The 12923-nt window shown below is 48.7% G+C and overlaps 1 protein-coding gene across 3 annotated transcripts; it reads left to right on the top strand.

The window, feature by feature from the left end:
* The first annotated feature begins 1074 nt into the window (after positions 1–1074).
* Positions 1075–12917, top strand: nrap (nebulin-related anchoring protein). 3 transcript variants are annotated; one of them, XM_029133805.3, is made up of 44 exons: positions 1075–1093; positions 1199–1322; positions 1664–1758; positions 1842–1929; positions 2982–3086; positions 3160–3285; positions 3370–3477; positions 3565–3669; positions 3753–3860; positions 3939–4046; positions 4130–4237; positions 4505–4621; positions 4898–5002; positions 5091–5198; positions 5289–5393; positions 5487–5585; positions 5693–5797; positions 5881–5988; positions 6073–6180; positions 6273–6470; positions 6560–6664; positions 6750–6848; positions 6918–7022; positions 7114–7221; positions 7300–7457; positions 7591–7744; positions 7825–7929; positions 8364–8462; positions 8665–8769; positions 8849–8956; positions 9042–9155; positions 9245–9442; positions 9520–9624; positions 9701–9799; positions 9873–9977; positions 10085–10192; positions 10275–10586; positions 10672–10776; positions 10933–11031; positions 11115–11219; positions 11300–11407; positions 11491–11802; positions 11880–12035; positions 12111–12917. In XM_029133805.3, exons 2-44 carry the CDS (start codon positions 1257–1259, stop codon positions 12399–12401), a joined length of 5433 nt encoding a protein of 1810 aa, XP_028989638.1. In that variant the 5' UTR covers positions 1075–1093; positions 1199–1256; the 3' UTR covers positions 12402–12917. The 3 variants fall into 3 exon arrangements, with proteins under 3 accessions (XP_028989638.1, XP_040924373.1, XP_028989639.1); XM_041068439.2 differs by lacking the exon at positions 1075–1093 and having other exon boundaries at positions 1122–1322; positions 3211–3285; XM_029133806.3 differs by lacking the exon at positions 1075–1093 and having other exon boundaries at positions 1122–1322; positions 3178–3285.
* The last annotated feature ends 6 nt before the right edge of the window (positions 12918–12923 follow it).

The following is a 12923-nucleotide window of genomic DNA, read 5'->3' as shown; positions in this document are numbered from 1 at the left end:
CCTTTATTTAAAAAACTCGAATCCTTTCTGTGTGACGTCACGCGTGTTATCCTGGAAGGAAGAACTCCGTTACCAAGACCAGTGTTTGTTCTAGTTATAGAGGGAAGTGTTTCATAGCAGTATCACAGTTACCAATGGGGCCAATTATGCCTCTGTAATGTTTACGTCAGTCACCCACCATGTACTGAATCATTCGTATATTCACTCACGCACACAATGTATTACACTCTTATAGTGTCATGACTCCAGCTGTCCAACTCAGGATCATTACACATATGCAGTGACATCTGAACTCTCTGCCTGTCTCTCTCTCTCGCTCTCTGTCTCTCTCTCTCTCTGTGCCTGTCTCTCTCTGTCTGTCTGTCTGTCTGTCTGTCTGTCTGTCTGTCTGTCTCTCTCTCTCTCTCTCTCTCTCTGTCTCTCTCTCTCACCCTCTCTCTCTGTCTCTGTCTGTCTGTCTCTCTCTCTGTCTCTCTCTCTCTTCCTCTCTCTCTGTCTATCGCTCTCGCTCGCTGTCTCTCTCTCTCTCCCTCTCGCTCTCTCTCTGTCTCTCTCTCTCTCCCTCTCTGTCTGTCTGTCTGTCTGTCTGTCTGTCTCTCTCTCTCTCTCTCTCCCTCTCTGTCTCTCTCTCTCTCTCTCTCTCTCTGTCTCTGTCTCTGTCTCTCTCTCTCTCTCTCTCTCTCTCTCCCTCTCTGTCTGTCTGTCTGTCTGTCTGTCTGTCTGTCTCTCTCTCTCTCTCTCTCTCTCTCTCTCCCTCTCTGTCTCTCTGTCTGTCTCTCTGTCTGTCTGTCTGTCTGTCTGTCTGTCTGTCTGTCTCTCTCTGTCTGTCTGTCTGTCTGTCTGTCTGTCTGTCTGTCTGTCTGTCTGTCTGTCTGTCTCTCTCGCTCTCTCTCTTGCTCTCTCTCTCTGTCTCCCTCTCTCTCTCTCTCTCTCTCCCTCTCTGTCTCTCTCTTTCGCTCTCTGTCTCTCTCTCTCTCCCTCTCTCTCTCTCTCTCTGTCTCTCTCTCTCTCTGTCTGCAGACAGACAGCTGGGCTCAGCCACTCTGCTAGTGCGGCCCGTGTTAGGGGGGTGGGCCGTGATGGCACATATGAAGTAAGAGACGACTTCATAGACACAGAGCTAAGTTTGCCACACACTACCTGATCATTTCTGCCAGCGCCTCACCGGACTCCTGCTTTTTTGTTCTTGACCTTTCAGCCTCGTTGCCTCCTGACGTTCCACTGACGTTTTTCTGGGAAAAACACAAACATTCACCATGCAGTCCTGTGCTAGGTGTGGGTTTGTGGTCTATCCAGCTGAGAAGATCAACTGTATTGACCAGGTAAGGTGGATTCTTAGTCTTTAATATACGTTTTAAAATACTGTTTTTGCTTAAATCAAATTAGCTTAGAGAGGAAATGAGAGAATGTAATGAAATCGGCTAAAAATAAAAAAATACAGTTTTTAATGTTCTGAAATTTATAACGTGACGTGTGACATTAGAGTAAAGTTAAACAGGACGCATCCAGTAAAAGCTATATTGAGAGCAAGTCATCACGCTGTGATTACTGATGTTATTTGGTGCCTCGTTCAACTGAAGCTGATTCTCATTAAGTCGATTATCTCTTGAGTTTGACATAAGTGATGTTAAAATACCGTGACTCGCTGTTGCTTTCTTTCCAGAACTGGCACAAAGCATGCTTTCACTGCGACGTCTGCAAGATGGTGCTCACCGCCAACAACTTTGTCAGCCACAAGAAAAGGCCGTACTGCTCCGTGTGAGTACCAGCACAGGCCCAATCCATTATAAGTCAGCGTAATGGAGGCGGTTCATCGTTAACGCACTCCTGTCTCCCTCCAGACACAATCCGAGGAACAACTCCTTCACAAGTGTCTACGAGACCCCCGTCAACATCAACGCAAAGAAGCAAAGCGAGGCGAGCAGTGAGGTAAGATGATGTCACACACAGAAACCACTGCAGGAACATGAGACAAAGATTCTGGCCTTGACCTGAGTCTAGGTGTATTGTTGACAGGCCACATACTGTGTGTGCTACAGTAGGAGAGAAGTGAACGTTTCTCATGACTGGGATTAGTGTGGAGATTTCTATTCATAGTGAGGGAGGGATGCATGCTGTGTTACTATGGGCTTTAAACAGAATTTGGAGGTGGATGCAGAGAATATTTATGAATCGAAAAAATATACATAGAGACAGAACAATGAGTGGAGCCAGTATTTAAAGGGACGGTGCACTGAGGCTGAGCCCGAGGAGATGGAGCCATTCCTGTCAGATCAGAAAGGTCCGGTTCCCTCTTTATGAGTGCGAGAGATGGACGGCAGCTCTGAGCCCGCGGTGATGGCACCGGTGTGGAATGAAGAGAGCAACTCGGGTTATTTCTGTTCCTGTGACAGAGGCGAGACCCCCCCCCCCCCCTGCTTAGCCCACTTTATGCTTCAGGAGTCTAAAATTATCTGGCGGGTAAAAACGGCCTCTCATCCCTTGCTTTCCTCTGCCCCGCCACCTGCTCGTGTCCGTCTGGGTCTGTGGCCAAGGGTTTATGCAACGCGCTTACGCTCATATTAGCGGCAGGCTAACGAGCTCATCAGTCGCCGCTACTGCCTGCTCGATGTAACGAAATTCACCCGAGGTGTTCTTGACATTATGTTCAAAACAGCTTTTAACAAACGGCTGCGTTGAATATTTGTTAGAGCTTAAGTGAGCCAATAATCAGCGGTGTCTCTGTTCCCCTTGCATTACAGCTACTCTAATATTAGTGTTGGACATATTTACAGCTCAAGGGTCGTAAGCAAACAGCTCAGTGTTTCTACACTCAGTGCTCCGTGCTAGATTTTTCCTGGCAGGTCCAGCTTCTTCTTGATCAGAACATGCCGGCTATTAATAACAGGACACTAATGTGAGTTCCTCGTTAAACATTTGAGGACGTGCCTGTAAAATTATTGTGTCTTGGCTTCATGCCCATCATCAACGTGCACTCACAGCTGAAGTATCGTGAAGATGGCGAGCGCTTCATGTCCACCTTCCACTACGACATGAAGTCCATGGAGCTGGAGAAGGCGCGTCTAGCCAGTCAGATGTCCGGACAGGTGAGACCGGTTTCATACGAACTAATTAAGTTAATTAATAATTAATTAATTAACAACTGTTAATGTCTGAAAGTCTATCGTATCCAAACAGGCCTGTCAGTCTCAGGCTGCCTTCTCCCAGCAGCAGAGCTGGTACTCAGGCACAGTGACCAACCAGGAGGTAGTAACAATGTCTCAGGCCCAGAAGACGCTCAGCGACGTGAGTTCACCTTTCATTTAAACACAAAACAACGTTCTCCTGAAGCATCACGTCGGCGGTTGATGTAGGGCTTCTCCCCTGCAGGTGAAGTTCACAGAGGAATACGAGCAGTCAAAGGGAAAGGGCAGCTTCCCTGCCATGATCACGCCTGGCTATCAAGCTGCTAAGTCTGCCAATGCTTTGGCCAGTAATGTGAGTGGCTCTGTCTCGTGAGTGTGGATCAAGAGTGAGTGTTGTGAGGCTTAATCTTATCAATGTATTTGTTTAATTTTTCTGCAGGTGGAATATAAAAAAGGACACGAGGAAAGAGTTTCAAAGTACACAGCATTCGTTGACCCTCCAGAGGTGCTTCTAGCCAAAAAACAGGGACAAATTGTTAGCGATGTAAGCTTCTCCCAAATGCTTCTATAATGACTAATGATGCAACCTTCAGGTCACATATTTATGGTTGCTTTCCGTCTCTCCAGTACGCCTATACAGAAGAGTTTGAGCAGCAGAGAGGCAAAGGTAGTTTCCCTGCACATCTTACGCCTGGATACAAGATGTCAAAGAAGGCCACTGAGCTGGCCAGTGATGTGAGTATGTACCTACACCCATGAATACTCACACAGACCCTTAGATCAGTGTTAGTCATGGCTTTCGCATCCCTCCAGATTAAATATCGTCAGATGTATGAGCAGGAGTTGAAGGGAAAGGCGAGCACCGAGGCCGCGATCACTGAATCCATTCACGCACGAGAAAACGCAGAGAACTTCAGCCAGGTGACGCTTTGGCCTGTACGATTGAGTCTGATTTAACCCAGCGATGTGTAACGTAAGTAAGAAGTGAGCGCCTTCGTTTCTAGATCGCCTATACTGAAGAGTATGAGCAGCAACGGGGCAAAGGAAGCTTCCCAGCAATGATCACTCCTGGGTATTATTTGGCAAAGAAGGCACAAGAAAATGCAAGTGATGTGAGTCTGAACCTGCAAAACATATATAAATAAATAATGAAATAAATGCATGTACAGTGGGAGAATCACCTTAATCCATCATCTGTCACTGGGCAGCATACAGTGCTGTAGATGAGGCACCACACTGACACAAGGCCTCTCATCATTCTTTAAACGCTCCACTGCGACCGATTTAGACTGTGTGTGTACAATATGTGTGCGTGGCTAATCTCTGGATCCTAAAATCCCAATACTGTACGCAACAAATCACGTTTCATTCTCATGTAGCTAAAATACAGAAAGGACTTAAACAAGATGAAAGGCACGTCCCACTACCACAGCCTGACATCTGAGGACAATCTGAGCCTGCAGAACGCCCGGAAGATCAACAAGCTTGTCAGCGAGGTGAGAGACACCTCCATTAGAATGTATTTTATGCAAGTATGATTAAATCTAAACTCAGCATTTCTGGATTACCACACAAGTCAGTGATTTTGGTATTTAAGACCTTGAAATACCTCAAATCAAAAAAAAGTGTCGAGCAGGCATGAAGCCACCCAACCTGCATTTATTAGCATCTCTGACAACATCCCATCGAACTATTGTGACCTCAGACTAGAATAAAACTCTCTGGGATCAAACAGCAAAAACCCACTCCTCACTTCTCTCTGTTTCAACCAGGTGGAGTATAAAAAGGACCTGGAGAACACCAAAGGTCACAGCATCAATTTCTGTGACACACCACAGTTTCAAAATGCTGCAAAAGTCGCTAAATTCACAAGTGATGTAAGTATGTCTTAAAATAATAAGATTGTTAGATATATAATATCTAAATGTTATGTTTTCATTTTACATTTGTCTATATATTATAAAGAACAAATACAAAGAGAAGTACATCAGTGATATGAAGGGCCACTATGAAGACTCTGGGATCGATAAGAAGACCATGCATGCCATGAAAGCGCGGAAGCTGGCGAGTGATGTGAGAAGCGTTTATTACTAAGAGCGTTAAAGTATAAGAAACAGTATAAAGCCTGCAGTGGTTTCACCGACACCATTATGCATCTTTTAGATCACTTATAAACAAGGTCACGAACAGGAGCAGAGTGAGAACCGCTACCAAGCCACCCTCACGCCAGGCTACCAGAGTCAGAGGAAACTGGATCCACTCAAAGATGTGAGTTCTCACACAGGAGCGCTTGTGAAGCAGCGCCTCCCAGGACGCTGGATCACGTCTGTGTGACTTGTTTCCTGTACTGTGTGTCTGCAGAAGAACTACAGGCAGCACATCGACCAGGTCAAGTACAGTGCAGTGACCGACACGCCTGAGATTGTTCTCGCCAGGAAAAACGCTCAGCTTGTCAGCAACGTAAGCGCAGTCCACCGCATCGACCCAGCACCGCATACAGTACGTGATATGTGACATTTCCAGCTGAACACTGTAATCATACTGTATGTCATTTATGCGTCACCCAGCTAAATTACAAAGCAGACTATGAAAAGACCAAGCATCAGTACACGCTCTCCGAAGACCTTCCCCAAATCAAAAAGGCCAAAGCCAACGCTGCGCTGTGCAGCGACGTGAGTTAAAGCTTCTCGCAGCAGCGCGTGCAAGAGCAACGACATGCTGAGTCAAACTCACTTCTACCATCGCTGTCCTCCAGATTAAATACAAAGAGGAGTGGGAGAAGACCAAGTCTAAAGCCTGCGACATCGGCGTGGACGACCTGAGCGTCCGGGCAGCGAAGGCGTCACGAGACCTCGCCAGCGACGTAACGTGAAATGCAATATGGGCGAGACTGAGTTGAAGTCTCCTCTACGACCTAATGTATCTAATGGCTGGATTTTTGTTTCAGATCAAATACAAAGAGGCCTACGCGAAGAACAAGGAGAAGTCAGTGGGGGTCAATGTGAGCGACTCCAAGACTCTGCACTCTCTTCAAGTGGCCAAGATGAGCAGCGATGTGCGTAGCTATCATCATTTTTTACCATCCTAAAGTGAAGACTGTAATGTACCAGCAGTATTATGAGTCACTGTGGATCCCCATCATCACAGATCGAGTACAAGAAAGGCTCGAAGGAGAGCCAGGCCCAGTACAACCTCCCTCTGGACATGATCAACTTGAGCCACGCCAAGAAGGCCCAGGCCCTCGCCAGCGACCTGGAGTACCGCACCAAGCTCCACGACTACACCGTCATGGCCGACGACATCAAGGTTCAGCAGGCCAAAAAGGCGTACTCCCTTCAAAGCGAGGTGAGAAGCAGGCGGAAGTAATGAGCCGTGGCCTTTCATTGGAGTTCAGCCCTTGTCCAGGTCAGTGACTCTGAATTATGGCTCCACAGAACCAGTATCGCTCCGACCTGAACTGGATGAAAGGCGTGGGCTGGGAGACTGAAGGCAGTCTGAACATCACACAGGCCAAGAAAGCTGGGGAGCTGCTAAGTGATGTCAGTAATTACATGTTTGCCTTTACGTGGACTTGTTTTCTATTAAAAATGACAAAAATGTCTATCGTTTTTTCCACCCTTTCAGACTAAATACCGTCAGAAGGCAGATAGCATCAAATTCACCCAGGTGGCAGATGATCTGTCCATCAAACACGCCCAAAAGAGCCAGGAGCTCCAGAGCGACGTAGGCTGTCTCTGTTGATAACATGCATTTAATTGGGCTGCACTCCGATAACACAACTTCTGCTTTCAGCTGGCGTACAAAGCAAACACAGAGCACGACATGCACCAGTACACCATCACCAAGGATGAGCCTCTGTTCAGGCAGGCCAGGGCCAATGCCGACCTCCTCAGCGGGGTGAGTTCACAACATTACCACTGAGCAGCCGGTGGATTTGTATTGTTAGAGTGGATTCAGTGACAACTGAGCACACACGCGTTTGCTTCAGAAAGTGTACAAGAGCAGCTGGGAGAAGCAGAGGGAGAAGGGCTTCGAGCTGCGGCTGGACTCTCTGTCCATACTCAATGCCAAAGCCAAGAGAGACCTGGCCAGTGATGTAAGCGCCGTCAAGAAACATCTGTTCGTACCGTACCTGGCTTTTAATTTGAATATCAGGCTGATGCTTCTCCCGCAGGTCAAATACAAGGAGAATTACCAGAAAAACAAAGGCAAGGTTATCGGCATCAAGTCGGTAAGTGACGACTCTCAGATGGCTCATTCAGCGCTGGCCACCAAACTACAGAGTGACCGCCACTACAGGAAAAACTATGAGGACACAAAGACCAACTACAGGTGAGTTCACAGGTGTGTTTCTATTTATTTAATGAGCTAAAATCATGTCATCAGGCCAGACTCACACTGTAGTAACACAATTAGCCCTAATCGTCGAAGCTGCTCACTGACTAAACATGACTCCTCTCCCCAGCGTTTCTCTGGACATGCTGAACATCAGCCATGCCAAGAAAGCTCAAGACCTGGCGACGGAGACCAACTACAGGACCGTCCTGCACGAGTACACGACGCTGCCCACGGACGCCAGCGTGGCCTGGGCGAAGCAGGCCTACGGGTTACAGAGCGATGTGCGCCTAGCCGCTGCAGGTTTGACCCGCGTTTCAGGTCAGCGTGGTTCATTAACAGCGTTGGCGTGTCTGCTGTGTAGAAACAGTACAGGTCGGATCTGAACTGGATGAAGGGCGTCGGCTGGGAAGCCTCAAAATCCCTGGATGTGCAGCAGGCGAAGAAGGCTGGAGATCTCGTCAGCGAGGTACCCTAGTTACCCACAATGCACTGGGGCGTCACCCCACCTTCAGCTAACATCTCCCTTATTTATAGTAATTATACTGGGGTCAAATGTAATTTCAACCACCCAACATGCAGCGTATGATTTACCGCTCAAACTGCTATTATTAACTATGAAGGTGAAGACTGTGTTACATGTCTGGAGTTACTGTTGGATTTTAACAGTTTGTTCCCTTTTTCTGGCTAAGTTTATGTATTAGAATTGCTTATTGGCAGATTTATTATAATGTCAGAGAGAACCTGGGGATATTTCAGTCTATTGCACGTTGGCCACTTCAGACTCTATTCACAACCTCTTCCATTAGGGTTCGTTCCAGTCCGATGTCTCAGAAAATGACAGAGTCAGTTTTCCCTGTCCACATCCGTGTGAAACACCTGCTTTTTTTTTCTTCTCTACAGAAAAAGTACCGTCAGGATGTGAGTGCTCTAAAGTTTACCAGCGTTGAGGACACGCCGGAGATGGTTCAAGCCAAACTCAGCAACAAACTGGCCATTGATGTATGTGAAGCCATTTGTAGTGATCAATTAACAAACTAAAACTGCAGTGAAATGATTACAATTACATCTTTGTATCATGAATCGATATTCTTCTTTTACTTAATATTTTAGTATTAAGAAGTACTGTAAGTACTATAAACAAGCAGAAGACCATGCTAATTCAGTGGATGGATTCAGTGACGCTGAGCTTTCTCCTTTACAGAGGTTGTACAAGGAGAAGGGTGAAAACATGAAGCACAACTACACAGTAAGCAGAGAGCTGCCGGAGCTGGTGCAGGCCAAGGTCAACGCCATGAACCTCAGCGAGGTACGAACTAAATCAAAGCAGTCTCACGGTCCAGGTTCTCCGTGGGGATGCACGCATTTATCTCTCTGTGCATTCTCAGAGCCATTACAAGGAATCCTGGACTAAACTACGTGACGGAGGCTACAAGCTGAGCCTGGATGCTATTCCCTTCCAGTCCGCCAAAGCGTCCGCAGAGATCCTCAGTGATGTAATGTTACACGGACCCATGCAATATCATCTTGATTTACATAAATGTACAAAAGTTACACAAAGCGCTTCATTTGTCATTTCAGCAAAAGTATAAAGAAGACTTTGAGAAGACTAAAGGGAAGATGATTGGACTGAGGGGGCTGCAGGACGACCTAAACATCGCACACTCGGTTCACGCCAGCAGGCTGCAAAGCGATGTGAGTGTCTTCCTGCCGGAAACAGTAGGACGATGCAACGTCCTACTGTTAAAAAATATTAAACCTCCACCCCTTTTGTTTGGCTCCAGATCAAGTACAAGCAAGACTCGGCGAAGGAGCTGTCGAAGTTCCACCTTCCCATGGACATGCTGGAGGTGTCGCACGCCAAAAAGGCCCAGTCGCTGGTCAGCGATCAGGACTACAGGCTGACCCTGCACCAGTACACGTCGCTGCCCGACGACATGAAGGTGCAGGCGGCCAAGAAGGCGTACGCTCTGCAGAGTGAGGTGAGAGGCGATGACAGCGCGGCGGCGCTGCAGAGCAGGCGGTGATGCTTTCCATTCACGCACGCGTTTTGTCACAGAAACTGTATCGCTCGGACCTGAACTACCTGCGTGGCGCCGCCTGGATCGCCACCGGGGCCCTGCAGATCGAAGGCTCCAAGAAGGCCACGGACCTCATCAGTGACGTGAGTGGTCCTGTTTAGTTCTGCCTTGTATCCCTTTCTACCGCTACAAACGCCTGACCAGGACTTGGCTCAACAGAAAAAGTACCGCCAGCAGCCGTACCACTTCAAGCACACGTCCGTCACCGACTCTCCCGATATCATCCACGCCAAAGTCAGCGGGCAGATTACAAATGAGGTGAGGCGATGTCATATTCTGCTCTTTGTTCGCTGACTTCACTTAATGTCACGCTTCTCTCTGTCTCTCTCAGCGCTTGTACAAAGAAAAGGGAGTGAATGATCAACACAACTACACAATAACAAGCGAGAGACCGGAGATTACACAAGCAAAGATCAATGCAGCCAACTTCAGTGAGGTACCACCAGTTCCTCTGACCTCCGCATTGGAGACACTGCAGCCATTTGTTTTCTACATTCACCTGGTTTTGAGGTTAACACTGTGTTCTTCGTCCTCCTTCTCCAGATAAAGTATAAGGAATCCTGGCACACTCTGAGGGCACAGGGATACAAGCTCACTATGCAGGACATCCCCTTCCAGGCTGCCAAAACCTCCACAGGCATCGCTAGTGATGTACCTAAGACTGGACATCATTATTGTCATCAGAAAGATATTAGACCGGTAAACAGCACTCTGCTTGTCTCCCTGTCTGCAGTACATGTACAAACACAACCACCTGTTGGATAAAGGGAAACACATCGGCGTCAAAAGCGTCCTGGACGACCCGCACCTCCTGCACTGCCTGCAGGCGGGCCGGCTGGCCAGCGACCAGGAGTACCGCAGGAGCGCGCTGAGCGCCAGCGGCCGGTACCGCCTCACGCCCGACATGATCCACCTGGTGACGGCCAAGAACGCCCAGGCCCTGGCCAGCGAGCAGGACTACAGGAAGAGGCTGCACGAGTACACGGCGCTGCCGGACGACATGAAGGTCGCGTGGGCCAAGAAGGCGTACGACCTGCAGAGCGAGGTGAGAGGATCATACTCGGAGGGAGGGCGTCGGACCGCACCGACGGGCCAAGCTCCCCCGACTGATGTAATCGTGTCACTTCTAGAAACTGTACAAGTCCGACCTTAGGTTCATGAAAGGAGTGGCCTGGGACGGAGTGGGGGCGCCTCAGCTGGAGTCAGCCAAGAAGGCTGGGGAGCTCATAAGTGACGTGAGTGCATATACAGTAGTGCAGCTGCTTCTTATTTCAAATGGCTAGCTTCTACGTTTTAAATGAAGCTACATGCTAACTGTTTATATCCGTTAATTCAAGTCACTCTTCTGCTTTAAGTGATGATCTGAGTCCCTGCGGTCTTTCCTTATGCAGAAGAAGTATCGTCAGCTGCCGGACAGACTGAAGTTCACCTCAGTGGCCGACTCTCCCGACATCATCCACGCTAAGACGAGCTATCAGCAGTGCAGCGAGGTGGGGCAAGGTTTAAACGTGAGGAAAGCAGAGCGCGCGACGAGACCATTCACGCCTTCATCGTGTCTGTTTGTCGACCGCAGAGGCTGTACAAGTCTGGGAAGAACGACGACATGCACAAGTACACGTTACATCCGGACGATCCGGACTTTGTCAGAGCCAAGATCAACGCCCAGCAGATCAGCGACGTAGGGCACCACATCCTTAAAGCGGGGTGGACGGGTGAAAACATCTGTGTGTGACATGTTGACTCTCTTTTCACGTAAAGAAAGTTTACAAGGCGTCTGGGGAGCAGGTGAAGACGTCGGGCTTCGACTTGAGGCTGGACGCTATTCCCTTCCAGACGGCCAAAGTCTCCAGGGAAATTGCCAGCGATGTAAGTTTTTAAGCACCTAATTAATAAGTACATTAATAAAGCTGGATGATCATTTTTAAGGCCCCATGTCCTTCCTCCCACAGTTCCACTATAAGGAGTCCCACCTGAAGGAGAAGGGCAAGCAGGTGGGCCTGCGCTGCGTGGAGGACGATCCCAAGATGGTGCACTCGCTGGCCGCCAGCAAACTCCAGAGCAACCTGGAGTACAAGCGCCAGTCCAAGCAGGAGCGCGGCAACTACAAGATCCACGCCGACCAGCCCGAGTTCCAGCAGGCCAAGAGGAGCCAGGCTCAGGCCAGCGACCTCACGTACCGCCGCAAGCTCCACGACTACACCTGTGACCCCCAACAGCTCGACGTCAAGCACGCCAAGCAGGCCTACAAGCTGCAGAGCGACGTACGGTCCAACGCGTTGGCTTCCTTATCACTCACTGGTCACAAATACCCGCTTGCTCACGGTTCATTCTGCTGCAGGTGAACTACAAGTCAGACCTGAACTGGATCAAAGGAGTGGGCTGGACCCCTCCTGGCTCCCATAAGGCCGAGCTCGCCCGCCGGGCAGCCGAGCTGGGGCTGGCTGAGGGCGTTAGCGCCGACGAAGCTATCGCTAAGTACCAGCACATGATGATGGTGAGGGAACAGAGTTTAGATCAACTGAATACGTAGAAGCAGTCTTTTACTCACCCTCTCATGTTGTTGTTTAAGCTGTATCACCAGCAGCAGATGGAGCAGCAGCAGCAGCAGCAGCAGCAGCAGCAGCAGGCCTTCGAAGAGGTGGAAGCCTGTAAAGAGATCCAACGAGGTGTCAACATGGACGCCATGGAGGTGCTGCACGTCAAGAGGAAGAAGACCATCCAGACGGTGCAGAAGAAAGCCACCAGCTCAACGACCTCGTTCAGGTCCATGGAGAAGAAGTCCAGCACTACCTCGTCTTCCTCGTCAGCTGGTCTCCAAAGCACAGTGAGAACATCTACTAAAGCAATAGAAGACGCGTAAATGGGATTGGGTTGTAGAGATAGATCATGTTCAAGGCGGCGTCTTTATTGTCTATCTGTTGTGACTGTAGTTCCATGAGATGCCAGAGCAGCTATGAACTGTAGTTTAGATGATTACGAAGGGGATGAAGCATGTGGAATTAAGAAAGGACTTGTCACGTTGATTAAAAGGACGAATTCAGGTGGTGAAAAAAGGAAAGTGTACGAATCCAAAGTAACAAAACACAGCTGACGAAACTGAGTTTGCATTTCCTTTTTGTATATTAAGAGCGAGGGTGTTCAGGGGACAGGGAGCTTCAGAGGGCTTTTTAAATCGTTTTTTAAATTTTGAGAATCCTGCCGCAGCTTTGAGGTCTGACGCTGCTGTGCGCTCCGAGCTAGGCTCAGAAAGACGGATCGACCTACTGAGACGATGCGTAGCCTTCATTTTGTCTGACAGGTTCAGCCTTGTGAGTTTGTAACTGTAACTCAAAGCTGGGTTTGCTTTGATCGCTGAGAAATAAACAAACCAGGCCCACGTGTG

Source organism: Betta splendens, chromosome 19, assembly GCF_900634795.4.
Source record: "Betta splendens chromosome 19, fBetSpl5.4, whole genome shotgun sequence".
NCBI classification, from domain to species: domain Eukaryota; kingdom Metazoa; phylum Chordata; class Actinopteri; order Anabantiformes; family Osphronemidae; genus Betta; species Betta splendens.
This window is presented reverse-complemented; position numbering and strand designations above follow the sequence as displayed.

Bases quoted from the DNA above. Each gene is read 5' to 3' on its own strand.
- nrap (XM_029133805.3), top strand. From the start codon at position 1,257: ATGCAGTCCTGTGCTAGGTGTGGGTTTGTGGTCTATCCAGCTGAGAAG. The intron at 4,238-4,504 runs GTGAGTCTGAAC...ATTCTCATGTAG, and splicing joins CACAAGAAAATGCAAGTGAT to CTAAAATACAGAAAGGACTT. The intron at 6,181-6,272 runs GTGCGTAGCTAT...CCATCATCACAG, and splicing joins TGGCCAAGATGAGCAGCGAT to ATCGAGTACAAGAAAGGCTC.